Source organism: Oryx dammah, unplaced genomic scaffold (assembly GCF_014754425.2).
Source record: "Oryx dammah isolate SB20612 unplaced genomic scaffold, SCBI_Odam_1.1 HiC_scaffold_13, whole genome shotgun sequence".
NCBI lineage: Eukaryota > Metazoa > Chordata > Mammalia > Artiodactyla > Bovidae > Oryx > Oryx dammah.
The window spans coordinates 10,137,534-10,152,848 of NW_024070197.1; the positions used below are offsets into that span (position 1 = coordinate 10,137,534).

At 50.5% G+C, this 15,315-nt stretch overlaps 1 protein-coding gene across 2 annotated transcripts; it reads right to left on the reverse strand.

Moving 5' to 3' along the window:
* Window positions 1–700: 700 nt before the first annotated feature.
* FUT2 (fucosyltransferase 2) lies at window positions 701–10,598 on the reverse strand. Of its 2 annotated transcripts, XM_040252366.1 has the most exons (3): window positions 10,416–10,598; window positions 9,265–9,731; window positions 701–3,379 (listed from the first exon to the last, which is right to left on the reverse strand). In XM_040252366.1, exon 3 carries the CDS (start codon window positions 3,371–3,373, stop codon window positions 2,339–2,341), a length of 1,035 nt encoding a protein of 344 aa, XP_040108300.1. In that variant the 5' UTR covers window positions 3,374–3,379; window positions 9,265–9,731; window positions 10,416–10,598; the 3' UTR covers window positions 701–2,338. The 2 variants fall into 2 exon arrangements, with proteins under 2 accessions (XP_040108300.1, XP_040108301.1); XM_040252367.1 differs by lacking the exon at window positions 9,265–9,731.
* Between the last annotated feature and the right edge of the window lie 4,717 nt (window positions 10,599–15,315).

Here is a 15,315-nt window from a genome sequence, read left to right on the forward strand (position 1 = left end):
ATGTCAGACTGTGGCAGAGAGACACTAGGAGTCTTGAAATGAGACTTCTATGTCACATTGCCTCCTTGGTCCACCATCTTAGGGTGCTGGGACTGTTACAGTAACCTTCTGACTGGTCTCTTTTTTCTCCACCCTTGCCCCTATATTCTTACCTCCACACAGAGGACAGATATGTCCACACAGCAAATCAGATCGTATGTGTGCACGAGTGCATGTGCTCAGTGCTGTCCAGCTCTTTGTGACCCTATGGGCTGTAACCTACCAGGCTCCTCTGACCATGGGATTCTCCAGGCAAGAATACTGGAGTGGGTTGCCATTTCCTCCTTTAGAGGATTTTCCTGACCCAGGGATTGAACCTGCATCTCTTTCTATTCCTGGATTGGCAAGCGGATTCTTTTACCACTAAGGCACCTGGGAAGCCCCAAATCAGATCATATCATGCCTCTAATGAAAGCCCTTTGATGGCTTCCCATTGGTCTTGGAATAAAACTCAGAGTCCTTATTATCCTGGTCGATGAGGCATTTCACAGTCCCACCCTGCTAACTTCTCCATTTATATCTGTCTCCATGCACTCCAGTCACACCAGTCTCATTTCACTAGACTCCCCTCTGCCACAGGACCTTTGCATGTGGGCTCTCCAGTCAGGTGGAGAAGTTCATGTTGGCCTATTTCATGCCAAGTCATAAAAGATTTTGCAAATACAGAGAATGATCTACTTAGTTTGTTACTCAGTTACTTATGACTGCCCAACAGATCATCCTAATACTTCACTGGCATACAATCAGAATATTATTACACTCATAGAATCTGTGAATCAGGAATTCAGATATGGCCTGACTCTGCAACAGGTTGTCAGGAGACTGAGCTGGCTTGCCGGAAATGTGAGGTTGACTGGAACAACTGGTGGCTTCTACACTCACATTTCTGATGCCTGGGCTGGGATGAAGCTTGGCTCAGCTATGACTGTTAATAGGAGCATCTCTGTGGGGCCTCCCATTGTGTTTGGACTTCCTCACGGCATGGCAGCTTCAGATAGCTCTACTTTCTACATGATGAGGATACCTGAGGACTCCCACAGCAAATGTGTCAGCAAACAACTTGAAAGCCATGTTGCGAGGGAGTCTGAGCTATCCTGTCCTGCAGGATACTCCGAATGAGCACCACAGAAATGCAGCTTCATAAGAGACCTCAGCCAGTGTTGCATGCAACAGAGACTCACCCAGCTGACCCACTGACCGGTGGAAAAGAATTAACCGCTGTCACTTTAAGCCATCATGTTTTGTCAACACAGCCCTTGAGAGCAGGGATCCTGTTGGGTTCATCACGACAGGCATTTACTAAAAGGATGAATGGACTCTCGTCAACTTCATTGAGCCACACTGGTCTATGAGTTCTTAACAATAGGGATGGTAAGCACTGGAAGCCAGGGTTGCAGAGGTGGGGCATGTGGGCTTGGATTCCAACTACTAGCCAATACAGCCCTCTTATGAAAATTGGACGAAAGGTCCCCACTCTGAGGAGACTAACTTCTAGAAAAAAGTGAGCCTGCTGGGTGGACATGGTCCCAGCGACACGTGGCTTGGAGAGCAGACCACGGGCTCTATGCAAGCCCCACCTGCCTCCTTGGACAAATGCCTTTGTGCAGTGACCAAGCTGTACAATTATTCAAGGCTTCCCTGTTTTGCACCCTGCAGACATTCCTTCCTTCTTCCTTGGTAAGAGCACCCCAATTTTCTTACTGCAAGCCACAATGTCCTTCAGAGGAGGACCATTGATTCCACAGCTGCAGGGAGTAATGATTTATTGATCTGAAGCTAAGTCAACCCAGGGTCTAATTCACCATGCCTTATAAGGGGTCAGAGGGCATGTGACACCCTTCTGGTCAATGAGACCTGGGACCAGTTGCAGGGAGATTTGGAATGTTTCCCACACTATTCAAAGGGGACACAAGATAAAAACAAACTTCTTTTTACTGCCTTGGAAAGAGGATATCTGTACAACACCTGGGTATGTGACAGCCCTCTTGGGACCAAAAGGACCATATGGGAGCTGATTTAAGACATTATGGAAGCTCAACAAGATGGATGGTACTGGGGTTGCTGATGACCTGTTGAGCTGCTGAATTAACCCTGGAGACCTGCCGTCTCTGCTCATGCTGTGTAAGACTTGTGAATATGTTATTTAAACAAGTTAGTTGGGACTTCAAGCTTGCAGCCTGAAGCATTATGGTACAAGAGGGAAGCCCCCCTGGAACATGTAACAATGTGCCCCTCACACCCCAGAACTGAACTTGGAGGAGTCCAAAATGGAGAATGGGGTGCCAAGAACCAGCCAACATCAGTGCTTGAGGAGCGGGGACAGGTCAGCAGGGATCCCAATCCACTCTGGCAGGAAGGCTGCCTCTGGCTTAAAGACTTTGAGGAAGGGAGAGTCTGGGAGGGTATAATTGGCTAGGTAGATGGTCTCTCCACCTGCGAGGTAGGCGGCCCAGATCCCGAACGTCCCAATGGTCATGATGGTGTGATTACACTGCGTGAGCAAGGCAAAATCCTTGGCGGGCGAGCCCTCGTTGCCATTGCCGGCAAAGACCACGTCGCCACGGGAGGCGTTGATGTTTTCCCGACACCAGGCCATGCCGTTGCTGGAGACCACAAAGATGGGGGCGCTGTAGCGAGCTCGGAACCAGTCCAGGGCCTGCTCTAGGTATCGCCGGTCAGCCACCACGCCCTTCCACACGTTGGGCATGACGTGGACGTAGTCCCCTCGGCGCACGTGGACGCCCACGTATGTGCTCGGCCGGCTGCCATTCACCCGCAGACCCCGCAGGAAGTTCTGGGCCTCCTCACGCACGTGGGCGTGCAGGGTGAACTCCTGGAGGATCTCGGCGCGGAGGTGGTGGTAGAAGGTCCAGGAGCAGGGGTAGCCGGTGAGGCGCACGTACTCCCCTGGGATGTGGCGGTACTGCTCCTCCATCCAGTCGTTCAGGTGGTAGTTCTTCCAGGGGACGCTCCTGGCCGTGGCGTCGTGCAGGACCGGGAGTGTGATTCGGAAGATGGGGGCCAGCGTGCTGTGCATCTGGGGTGGGATGAAGGCGGCGCGCCCGTTCATCTTGGCCAGGGCGTACAGGGTGGCGTACTCCCCCATCTGGTTGCCCAGGCGGCCTATGGCGTTGATGGTGAACATGCCCTTCAGCTGGGGCCTCGGCTGGGGACGCCAGGGGGTCTCCGTAGTTGCTGGCTCCAGTGCCTCTAACTCCCACGTGGGTTGCATCTTCTCTAGCCTCTGATGGAGGTGAAATATGGTGGAAGCCGTGAAGACAAAGAGGACGAAGGGGGCCGTGGGGAAGAAGAAAAATGTCTGCGTGCTGAGCATGGCTGTCTGGGGAGGGAGAGCAGGGAACCGGTTAGCTGCGGGGAGGGAGGCCCTGGGGTTGTACATGAAGCTGGCGGCACAGCTGTGTTTGCAGACATTGTGGGCAATATGTGCTTGTGGATTGGCTCTACGTGTGCATGGACGTAAGTGTGAGTGCTCATGTACATGTATGCAGATATATCTCTGGAGTGTGTGTTACATGATTGTGTTTCCATTGGACTCACAGGTGCATGTTTACACATGTATTTGCATTGTGTGTATATACACCCATGGCATGTGCGTTTCATGAGTGTATATGGTATCTTTACACTGTGTACTTATGGTCTGTGAAATTGTGTGCATACGAACGTATGTTGTATTGTATTGTATGGCTGTATATATAGAGGCACAGTTGATTCTATTGCGCTTCATGATTACTGTATTTTTTTTACAAATTGAAGGTTTGCAGCAACCCCAGATTGTCAGATGATGGTGAGCATTTTTTTAGCAATCACCTGTTTTTTAATTAAGTTACGTACACTGGGTTTGTTTTTTAAGACATAAAGCTATTGCACACTAGTAGACTACAGTATAGGGTAAATTCAACTTTCATATGCACCGGGAAAGCAAAACCACACCAACAACTTATGTTGTTGCAATATTTGCTTTATTGTTGTGGTTCTGGTACCAAACTCAAGATATCTGAGTGATATTTGTATTGTGTACATACTGAGTGTGTATTATATATGCAGTGTGAGGGTGGTTATGAACAAATACCACATGTGTATGTGTGAGCATATGCATACACTATGCCTATACAAATTGTATGTTGAAATGTGGATGTTTATTGACTGTGAGTATACAAGTGTGTGTGCATGCTCAGTCATGTCTGACTCTTTGTGACCCCTTGGACTGCAGCCCGCCAGGCTAGGAAATGGGAACAAAGACCCAATGTTCATACTATGAAACCACAGCAGGCGGTTTGGAAAGGGAGAGTACGGATTGGTGTGGCTGGACTTATCAGATGCAGGCTGGGGCACAAGGAGCCAGTAACCAGAGGATAGCTGAAGAGACATGCAGGCATCTCAAAGGAACTTCAACTACTGGTCAAGAGATCCCAGAAAGGACTTCCCTGGTGGTCCAGTGGTTAAGAATCTGTCTTGCAATGCAGAGGGCATGGGTTTGATCCCTAGTTCAGGAAGATCCCACATGCCGTGGGGCAACTAAGCCTGTGTCCCACAACTACCTGAGCCCATGCTCTGAAACAAGAGAAGCCAGCACGATGAGAAGCCCACGCATAACAACTGGAGAGCAGTCCGTGCTTGTTGCAACAAGAGAAATCTTGCATGCAGCAACAAAGACCCAGCAGAGCCAAAAATTAAAAAGTAAATAAATTAAAAAAAAAGAAATTCTAGAAAATTTGCTAATATTTGAACAACTATACAACCTGTTCTTTTCAATCCTGGTTACAACAGAAGTTAGTTCCAGGAGTAGGGTGGTTGCGTCAGACGGACCTTCTGAAAATACACGGGACTCACTCTGGTATTGAGATAGGAGGGAAGAGGGCAGGACACACCCTTGAAGAATGACACAGACTTTGAGAAAAACAGGATGCAACAAGAACTGGTGAGAACCAATTAGGTCCAAGATGGCAGAAGATTCGACTTCCAGTAGACCTTGAGCCTCATTATATGCTCATTGGAATAATGAAGTGAAGTGAAGTCGCTCAGTTCTGTCCGACTCTTTGCGACCCCGTGGACTGCAGCCTACCAGGCTCCTCAATCCATGGAATTCTCCAGGCAAGAATACTGGAGTGGGTTGCCATTTCCTTCTCCAGGGAATCTTCCCGACCCAGGGATTGAACCTGGGTCCCCCTCATTACAGGCATACGCTTACTGTCTGAGCCACCAGGGAAACATATGCTAAATGACACACCCATGGGCGCCATGACAGTTCTGAGACTGACTATATACAGTCAAAAAGTGGGCAATGACCCAGTTCCTGGAACTCTCTCTCCCTTCTCCAAGATAGTTGGAATAATCTTTCCACTTCTTAGCCTGTGAAACATCCCAGCTTGTAAAAACTAACCACCCCATATCTCTGGGTGGCTCTCACTTTCTGAGATGGTCCATATTCTGCCTAAAGGATGTGTGTGTGCGTGCTAACTTGCTTCAGACGTATCCAACTCTTTGTGACCCTATGGACTGTAGCCCGCCAGGCTCCTCTGTCCAAGGGATTCTCCTGGACAAGAATCCTGGAGTGGGTTGCCATGCCCTCCTCCAGGGGATCTTCCCAACCCAGGGAATGAACCCATGTCTTACGTCTCCTGCATTGGCAGGTGGGTTCTTTACCATTCATCCCACCTGGGAAGCTCATGAACTGTGTATCTCTCTGAATAAACTTGCTTTCACTTTTCTGTGCTTCGCTCTTGAATTCCTTCCCGTGGAAAGCCAAAGACCCTCAGTTGGTGGCCAGTCCCAGGGAACCACTGGAGACCTGGGACATGACTATCCTCTCATGCCACATGCTCCTGCAACCTCATTCGAGGAGTTCCAGGGCACTGAGAATTCCCCATCCTGGATCATACACCTTGACTCGGTGGTTTGTAAAGAGAAGCAGTTAATTAAGCTGTTGGCTGAGATTATTTCAAACAAATCAAAGATGCCTCCCCCAAAGGATGCGACTTTGAAGGTATGGCTGCTGAACATTTGAAAAAGCAGCTGTAAGGAAAGAAGACCAAGGAAAGGACTTGATTCCGACTCCCCATTTTGTGGCTAGAAGCCAGTAAGGATGTAATTAAGTAATGTCTTCACAGTGAACACCTTATCATTGCTAAGATCACATCTAGAAAGACTGATGGACTTTGTCCTTCCACAGTCTAGGCTGGGCCAACACACATTGCCCCAGGGAAAATCCGGGTCTGACCACTGTTTGAGCAGGTGTGGACTCTGAGTGAACGGGAATGCCAGTGTCTGGGAAGAGTCCTGGGAACGACAGCTTTCTGTTCTCTTTCAAAGACTTCCTTCTTCCTTCTCTGTGAACACGGAGTTCCCACCCAGATTAAAGTACATCTCTTTCTCCTGAGCAAGCTTTAACCACAGCATATCCCGGAGGCTGTGCACCACAGTAGCTTAGAGATAGAAGTTTCTATTTGATTTGGTCTAGGGCTTGTGTTCCTGGGCCAACTGCTGAATCAAGTGGCCATTAAGGGGGCTTCCCCTGGTGGCTCGGTGGATAAGAATCTTGCTGCCAATGTGGGGGACATGGGTTTGATCCCTGGTTCAGGAAGATCCCATGTGCCAAGGAGCAACTAAGCCCGTGTGCCGTAACTACTGAGCCTGAGCTCTAGAGCCTGTGCCCCACTACAAGTGAAGCCACTGGAGGGAGAAGTCCACGCACCTCAACTAGGGAGTAGCCTTTGCTCGCTGCAACTAGAGAAAGCCTGCACACAGCAACAAGATTCAGTGCAGCCATAAATAAATTAATATTTTTAAAACGGCCACTAAGAAGAGAACACTGGGGTTAAATCAAGTTAGGTGTGGCCTGATTGACGCTGGGAAGCTGCCAGAAGCCAAGCAGACTTTGTCCTTTGGGGTTTATTATGGCTGAGAAAAATTATCACAGGACCTAATGAAGCCACAGCCTTGCTTCTGATTCATGGCACTGAAACCCTCTGAGTCCAGTAAGATTGCTGGAGGGTTCACTTTCCAGAAGAGACTCAGGCTTGTCAACTAGATGCCTGGATTTGAATCAAACCAACTCGGCTGGGGGTGTGGGCTCTTTGGGAATCCCCAGGTGTTGAACGCAGCCAGAAATAGATGTCTGAGTGGTACAACCTCCTCTAGCCCCTTTTGCATTGAAACAGAGGAGCTAGGGAGCCTAGGTTTACTGAGTAAGGTTCATTTCAAAGGACTTCCCTGGTGGTACAGTGGATAAGAATCCACCTACCAATGCAGGGAACACAGGTTCGATTCCTGGTCCGGGAAGATTCCACATATGGAGCCCATGCACTGCAACCACTGAGCTGGTGTTCTAGAAGCAATGCTCTGTAACAAGAGAAGCCACTGCAATGAGAAGCCCATGTGCCACAGCGAAGAGTAGCTCCCTCTGCCCTTGCTGCAACTAGAGAAAGCCAGTGTGCAGCAACAAGGATCCAGCACTATCAAAAATGAGATAAAATGTTTTAAAAGGTTCATTTCAAAGTTCAGCTTTTGCTCATGAGAGTCTCAGCCTTATTGCCCACAAGCTCCAGATAAGGCCACTGAACCTGAAGCCTTCAGTCAACGTACTTGACTCGGTAACCACATCTCTCTGTGGTTAGCTGTACACCCTCCAGCTGCAGGCTATTGATCTCAGGCTCCTAAAGTCATTAGCTGTGATTCTGGACAAGTGGCTTCACTTCTCTGAGGATGAAAACAGTCCCTGGCACATATACACATGTGGTACATTTTTTATATGATCACATATGAAGCAAAACGTGCTGTTCTGTATGGATTCTGGGCAAGCGACCCAGAAAGGTTTCCACCTTTCCTATTGGTTGTGTGTATGTTTGCATAGTAAGTCGCTTCAGTTGTGTCCAACTCTTTGCAACCTTATGGACTGTAACCTGCCAGGCTCCTCTGTCCATGGGATTCTCCAGGCAAGACTACTGGAGCGGGTTGCCATGCCCTCCCCCAGGGGATCATCTGAATCCAGGGATCGAACCCACGTCTCTTGCATCTCTTGCACTGGCAGGCGGGTTCTTTACCACTAGCACCACCTGGGAAGCCCCTTTGGATGCAGGAGTCATGGTCAAATCTAGCATTTAGACCACAGATCACACACAGCATTGGGAGAAGTCAGACATGACTGTGATGAGGACAGCCCTAGGGGAGGAATCAGTTTCATCAGAGGCTAGGAATTCTGAGACCAACAAAGTAGCTGCATTGGTCAGATACAGAGACAATGGATGGAGCTGGCTCTGGGGGCTGTTATTCCAGAGACTGAGTGAGTGTGTCTGTGATTCACCTGCCATGATTGAAGTTTGATTAAAAAAAAAAAAAATAAGAGTTGAGGACTTCCCTGGGGGTCCAATGGTTAAGAATCCACCTGCCAGTGCAGAGGACACGGGTTTGATCCTGTGTCAGGGTAGATTTCACATGCCACGTGCAACTCAGCTTGTGCACCACAACTACTGAGGCGTTGCTGTAGAGCCCAGGAACCGAAACAAGAGAAGCCAACCAATGAGAAGCCTTACACCCCAGTGAAATGTAGCCTCTGCTTACGGCAACTAGAGAAAGCCGAGGAGCATCAAGGAAGACCCAGCGGCAACCAAAAACAAAAAAGCCGTGGGGAGCGGAGGAGACTCGGAAAGAAGGCCCGCCACGTACCCCTTCCGCATGTCTTCGGGTCCTCGGGGGTGCGCTTCCGAAGGGAAAAACCTGGCAGCTGGAGTCCTGGGCAAAGTCATGATCCAAGGCAAGTGGGAGGAGCCTGCCTTTTCCTCCAGCCCTCTGAGGTCAGGAAGTCTATCTCCTTATCTGCCCTCCGTCCTTACAGCTGCATCACACCCTTCAGGGAGGGATGAGAGGGGGGACCCCTGGGAGCGGTCATCCCTTTGGGGGTTGCAGTAGGATAGGAACTGAACGGAACCCCAACTTTGCAGGGGGAATCCAGCCTCCAGGTCTCTCAGAAAAGCGAGATCGCCAAAATCTGCCCATGACTCCTTTTAAATGTTCTCGTTCTCGTCCACGCCTCTCTGTCCCAGGCCTGGCCTCATCCACTCCGCTCTGGGAGTCTGGCCGCAGCCTCCCCTCCTCGCCTGCATCTGTCCTCACACCAGAGCTCACCCTGTAATTTGCATGTCCGGCTCCGTCAGCTCCGAAAGCCCCGCCCCTTCCTGCCTCCTCCCCCAGGTCGGCTTGGGTACCCACCTCTGTGCCCGCTCAGCCGCAGGACGCCCTCCACACTTACGCTGGGCGTGGGCAGCTTCGCCGCATTCCTGCAGCTTCGCCAAACCTCTCCCTGAAATTCACCCCATGATCACAGCGCTGGGAAAGAGCTTAAGACAAACATGTGGGGCTACCGTTTTGATATCCCCGACTTTAGGTCCAGCCTAGAATGGAAGCGCGGACTCAGGATAGAGCTAGGGAGCCGGGGATACGGCCACCTCCCGGGCCGGGGCGGGGCCGCAACCCGGGGTCTCCGACCAGGGTCTTGCCCTCTGTGCCTCCCGGAGGTGGGGGAGCAGTCACTGCGGCCCGTCCTGGCCGTTCATTCTCGGGCTGCTTTCTGGAAAACAGGTGACGGGAGGGAGGGAGGGAAGCGGCAGGTAGCCTTGGGTGGGGAAGGGAGAGCGGGGGTGATGGAGGGTATGGGGGCTCTGAAGGAGTCTTTGGGCCTAGAAAAGAAAACAACAAAGACCCTTACTGAATCGGAGAAAACAAAACTGAACTTTAGGTCCCGCCCTGATGCTCCAGGCCGGTTGTATCTATCTGGGGCTTACCACTCCGTGTTCAGAAACCATCTGCCAGAGACTTATCACCCCCTGCCCAACTAATGCCATCTCAACTAAAGAATACCCAAAACATCCCACCTGACCAACGTTTCCCTTATCGCTTCCACAAACCTCCCCTTAAATATGAAGCCTCCCGGATCCCTCTTGCGCTCTGCCTGGTCGTTAGGCCGACTGTCGCCCCTCCTTGCCTGAATAAAGGTAACCCACTTCCGTTGAGGTCGTCTCTCCTTTTTGCCTCCGCCCGAACTACACCTTACAGGGTCAAGTATCAGATCTGCCAGCAAGGGAGGTGAAGGGAGCTGAGGAGGGCGGCCGGCTTGGGGACTGACGGAAAGATCAGGCAGCCGGCGTGCTGGGGCAGGGGTGGTGGGTGCCTGGGCTGTCGGGGGTGGATGCCCGGTTTGCCGAGGCCCTGAGGTGGGGGTGCAGCCCAGAGGGGATCAGAGGTCAAGGAGTGGAGAGCCCGAGTCTCCACTTGCCGCTGGATCCCTGGGATCAAGTCTCGAGTGGGTGGGTGTGTGCGCGCGCGCGCGCGCGCGGAGAGAACTCCCCGACTCCATCTCTTACCTGGTCGTGGCTGGACGTAAGGTGGCTGTCTCAGCAGCTCAGCGCACACCCTTCCCTCGGGGTCGGCGCCTCTATCAGAATCGCCCCGAACCTTCCAGTACCTGTGGCCGAAAACCCCGCCCAGGATTTACTCTGCCTTCCGGAGGCTCTGGGAGGCGGGGTGGCGGGCGGGTGAGTGGCCGTGACAGGTGAGGCCGGAGCCCCTCCCTTCTCCCGGGGTGTGGCAGGACACTGGGCGGGAGGCAGCCTAGAGGAGAGGGACAGGTCCTGCTGGGCCCGGGCTCCCACCTCTCAGCGTCCTACGTTCATTTATTTTGGCAATCAACTATTAGCACTTACCTGGCCTACCGACCTCATCCCATCTGCACAGCAATTCTCTCTCAAGGTACAGCAAGGAACAACCCTAGAGGCACAGAGGTGAAGTAACTTGCCCAAGCCAAACGGCCAGAAAGTCAGAGAAGCTGGAATGTGAAGCCAGGCAGGCCAGAACCTTGGGAAACACCGGTAGGTAGCAACTCTTCTCAGTTTCCCTTGTTTCAAAAGATTCCTGACGATTGTTGGTGTGCTGCTGCTGCTAAGTTGCTTCAGTCGTGTCCGACTCTTAGCAACCCCATGGACTACAGCCTACCAGGCTCTTCCATCCATGGGATTTTCCAGGCAAGAGTACCAGAGTGGGTTGCCAGTGCCTTCTCCAGATTGTTGGTATATTCTGGGTCCAATCCTGAATATTCATTGGAAGGACTGATGCTGAAGCTGAAGCCTCTGAAGAGCCGACTCATTGGAAAAGACCCTGATGCTGGGAAAGATTGAGGGCAAAAGGAGAAGGGGGCAACAGAGGATGAGATGGTTGGATGACATCACCGACTCAATGGACATGAATTTGAGCAAGCTCCAGGAGATGGTGATGGACAGGGGAGCCTGGTGTGCTGCAGTCCATGGAGTTGCAAACAGTCGGACATGACTGAGTGACTGAGATTAGTTAGATATTATTAGTTATTTTCTCATATCTAGAAAAGCACTAAATGCCTTCACAGTGATATCTGCTCCTTGGTGACTAGCAGAAGACCTTTGGTAAGATAAATGCTTCATTGCATGAACTCCCCCTTCACCAAAATGACATCTATTGACCTTCCCCCGCTACCTCTTTGGAGCAGGTTCTCAGAGCTATCTGAGGTGCTGTCTCCCAGACTGCAGTCTCCATTTTGGCCCAAGCAAAACGTAACTCGAAACTCTCACGCTGTGCATCTTTTGAAAGTCGACAGCAGGAAGCCCCTTTCCCCGTCATTTTAGCAGAGCTGTATTGTAACTAACTTAAAAAAAAATTATTTATGTTTTGGCCGCATTGGGTCTTCATTGCTGTGAGGCTTTTCTCTGGTTGCAGCGAGCAGGCTTCTCATTGCGGTGGCTTCTCTTGCTGTGGAGCACAGGGCATGCGGTTTCAGCAGCTGCAGCATGTGGGTTCAGTAGTTGTGCCACACGGGCCTGGTTTCTCCGCAGTATGTGGGATCCTCCCAGACCAAGGATTGAACCCATATCCCCTGCATCGTTTACCACTGAGCCACCAGGGAAGCCCATAACTGGTATGTCAGACGGTGCTTGTCTCCGGCTGCCAAACTCAGGCACAAGATTGGTGAAGAATTTAACTGGTGGAGGGAGTGCAGGAGGCGAGGCGGGCATCACCAGAGCCTCCAGCAGTCCCAAAACACTGAAAGAGGGACCAGCAGTGTCCCCACTGCCCATCAGGTGACAGGAGGTCCCTTCACCATCTACAAATGTCCCTCCTCAGCCTTCCTCTGCTTAAAAAAAAAAAAAAAGGAACCTGAATCCGATCAGGCCTCTCACTGTAATCAGCCGTTTTCAGAAAAGAGAAGGATAAAATTGCCAGTAAATCAACACCATGAGGACAAGGTTGGCCAAGTCCAGGAACTGAATCACTGGGTACAGGACGAATGACCTTGTTTCCCCAAAGAGTCAGTGATGTGAAAAAAAGCAGCAGGGGGGCTCATACTACATGCAAAATAGATGTGAGACTCAGAAGCGGATTTTTTTCAGCTGTACGAATGTCCAACAGGTTGTTGAAAAATCATGGGTGTGCAGCATAATTCTTCACCGTGTTAACTTTTAGCAATCCTGACCCCTCAGTGCTCCGTCCGCTACTGTCGAAAAATAACTGTGATAACACAGAACGCCCTCATATGTTCCCAAAATGGCCCTTGAGGGACAGTACTCCTGATCTGAGAACTTTAACTCTTCTGTTCTCCTGTCTCAGGAACTAGGGTGCACTGGTAAATGCTTAACAACCAGCTCCCTGGAGAAGAAAACCCTGCATTTTATCGATTTCCATGGTGTAAAGAGTCTCACCATGACTAATAGCTTCATAGGGTATAATTTTCTGTATGAAACGAACAGGTCAGGCAAATCAGGAAAGACGGAAAGTGGTTGCCAAGGGCTGAAGGGAGGGAAGGAATAAGGAGTGCCTGTGATGGACTTCTCTCTGAGGGCATGGAAATCTTCAGGAATTTGATAGGGGTGATGGTTGTACAAGATTCTGAGTGCGCTAAAAAATCACCGTGCTGTATACTTCAAAGTGGCAAACTGATTTTTGCTGTAGTCAGCCTGTCATATCGAAATGAAGCCAGACTCTGTGGTGGGGCCCCGGGGCACAAAAGCCTTTCTGTGACCCCCTTCCTTGAATTCCAAAGGGCAGGTTCGAACAGTTGCCAACACGGGAAGGGAGGGCCAGTCAAGAAACAGTGCTGGGACTTCCCTAGTGGTCCAGGGGCTAAGACGCTGTGTTCTCAATGTATGCAGGGGGCCGGGGTTAATCGCTGGCCTAGAAACTAGATCCCACATGCTCCAACTAAGAGTTCACATGCCTCAATTAAGAGCCTGCATGCCACTACTTTGGTTCAGAAGGTAAAGAGCCCACTCGCCAAAGCAGGAGACACAAAAGACACAGGTTCGATACCTGGGTCAGGAAGATCTTCTGGAGAAGAAAATGACATCCTACTTCAGTGTTCTTGCCTGGAGAATCCCATGGACAGAGAAGCCTGGCGGGCTACAGTCCATGGCGTTGCACAGTTGGACACCACTGAGTGCGTGCATGTGCACGCACACACACACACACGCACAACTAAAGATCCTACATGCCACATCAAAGACCTGGTGCAGTCAAAAAAAATAGATATTTATTTTGAAAATTCTCATTATTAAGAAAAATTTAAAAAAAAACCAGTGTGGGCTTGGGGCAGGGTCCCGGTTCCCCTTCCCCGTTATCTCTGAGATCTTCTGCAGAACTAAAACCCCACCAAATGCTGTTTTCAATGCATTGGCATTCTTGGGCATCTTTACCTCACCTTCCCAGGCTTCCCCATTCCATCTGTAAACATTTCACGGTGCTCCTCAAACTGATGAGAATATTTAAAAATATGTAACAAGCACCTTGCTGTTACTACATCTAAATATTAACAGTCATCTCTGAATATCACGTAATACCCAGCCTACATTATAATTTCCTGGATGATCTCAAAGCTGTCTTTTTTCTTTGAATCACCACCAACTACATCCTCACGCAAAAGTGAAAATGCCCTGGTCTCTGCCCCAGAGCCCATCTGTGATGGCACACTGTGCTTTTAAAAAATTTTTAATCTTAGTTCTGCAACCAGGGATGGAACCTGTCTCCGTGCAGTGGAAGCACACAGTCCTAACCACTGGACCACAAGGGAATTCCCAGCACCCTTTGCTGTGTATGTGATGATGGCTGATGGCTGATCCTCACTATATGTGTATAACACCGTGTTGAGCAGTACCTGAAGGCCTCTGTTCACTCGGCCCTGCCTAAAATGTACTTCATGGGATAACTCAGAGGACACACGGGAAAATGCACACCTTCTGGCCACAGGACGCTGATTTCAGCCTCAGTTGCTGTGCGATCCTGGACAAGCAACATCCCCTCTCTGAGGGTTAAAACAATGCCTGACCACGGACTTCCCAGGTGGTCCAGTGGTTAAGATGCTGGGGACACGGGCTGGAGTCCTGATCAGGGAACTAACATCCCACATGCCGTGGAGCAACTCAGCCCTGTGTCGCAGCGAGAGAATCCACATCCCACATCCCACGACTAAGACTACTTTTTAAAAAAAGAAACAGGGAATATTCTTAAAATAAGTTAAAAACAAAAATGATGCTTAGCCAAAGAACTACATATTATAGGAAATGTCCAGAAAAAGCAAATCCATAGACACAGAAAGCAGGTTGGTGGTTGCCGAGGGCCAGGGTGCTGAAGCGGAAGTGAGGTGGCTTCTCTTTCATTAGCCATGAGGAAGGACCCTTATCTGGAGCTTGTAGGCGATAAGACTGAATCTCCTGAGCCCTAGCTGAGCCTCAAATGAATCTTGTTCAACAGACCCAGACTCCCTGGCTCCTTTCAGTCCAAGAAGGCCCAAGAGGGTTGTCTCACCCAGGGACACTTTCTGGTTGGACTCAAATCAACACGTGGGGAGGACCCAAGGGACCCCGACCCTCCACCCCCTGCCCCAGGTGGGTTGGTTTGATTCCGGTCCAGGCATCTAACTGACAAGTGCAAGTCTCTTCCATTAAGATAACACTCACATGATGTTAATGGGCTCTGAGCGTTTTGGGGACTTATTTACAAGCTGTAGGTCATCCCTGGGCCACACCTGTATAGCCTCTGGCAGCTTCCCAGGTTCAGCCAGGCCCCACCCTGCTGGACTCAGCCCCACTGTCCTCTTAATGGCCCCTGGCTTCCAGGCTCTGAGCAGGAAACCCAGATCCTGGGTCAGGGCATCCGGGGACTTGCCAGCTGTAATCGGCTTGTGTCCTAAGCCAGGAACTCAGTGCTGAGCCAGCACTTGTTCAGCCCATTCAGTCAATATTCAAT

What these genes read in the sequence shown, in the direction of transcription:
- FUT2 (XM_040252367.1), bottom strand. Translation starts at nt 3,373, where the DNA reads ATGCTCAGCACGCAGACATTTTTCTTCTTCCCCACGGCCCCCTTCGTC.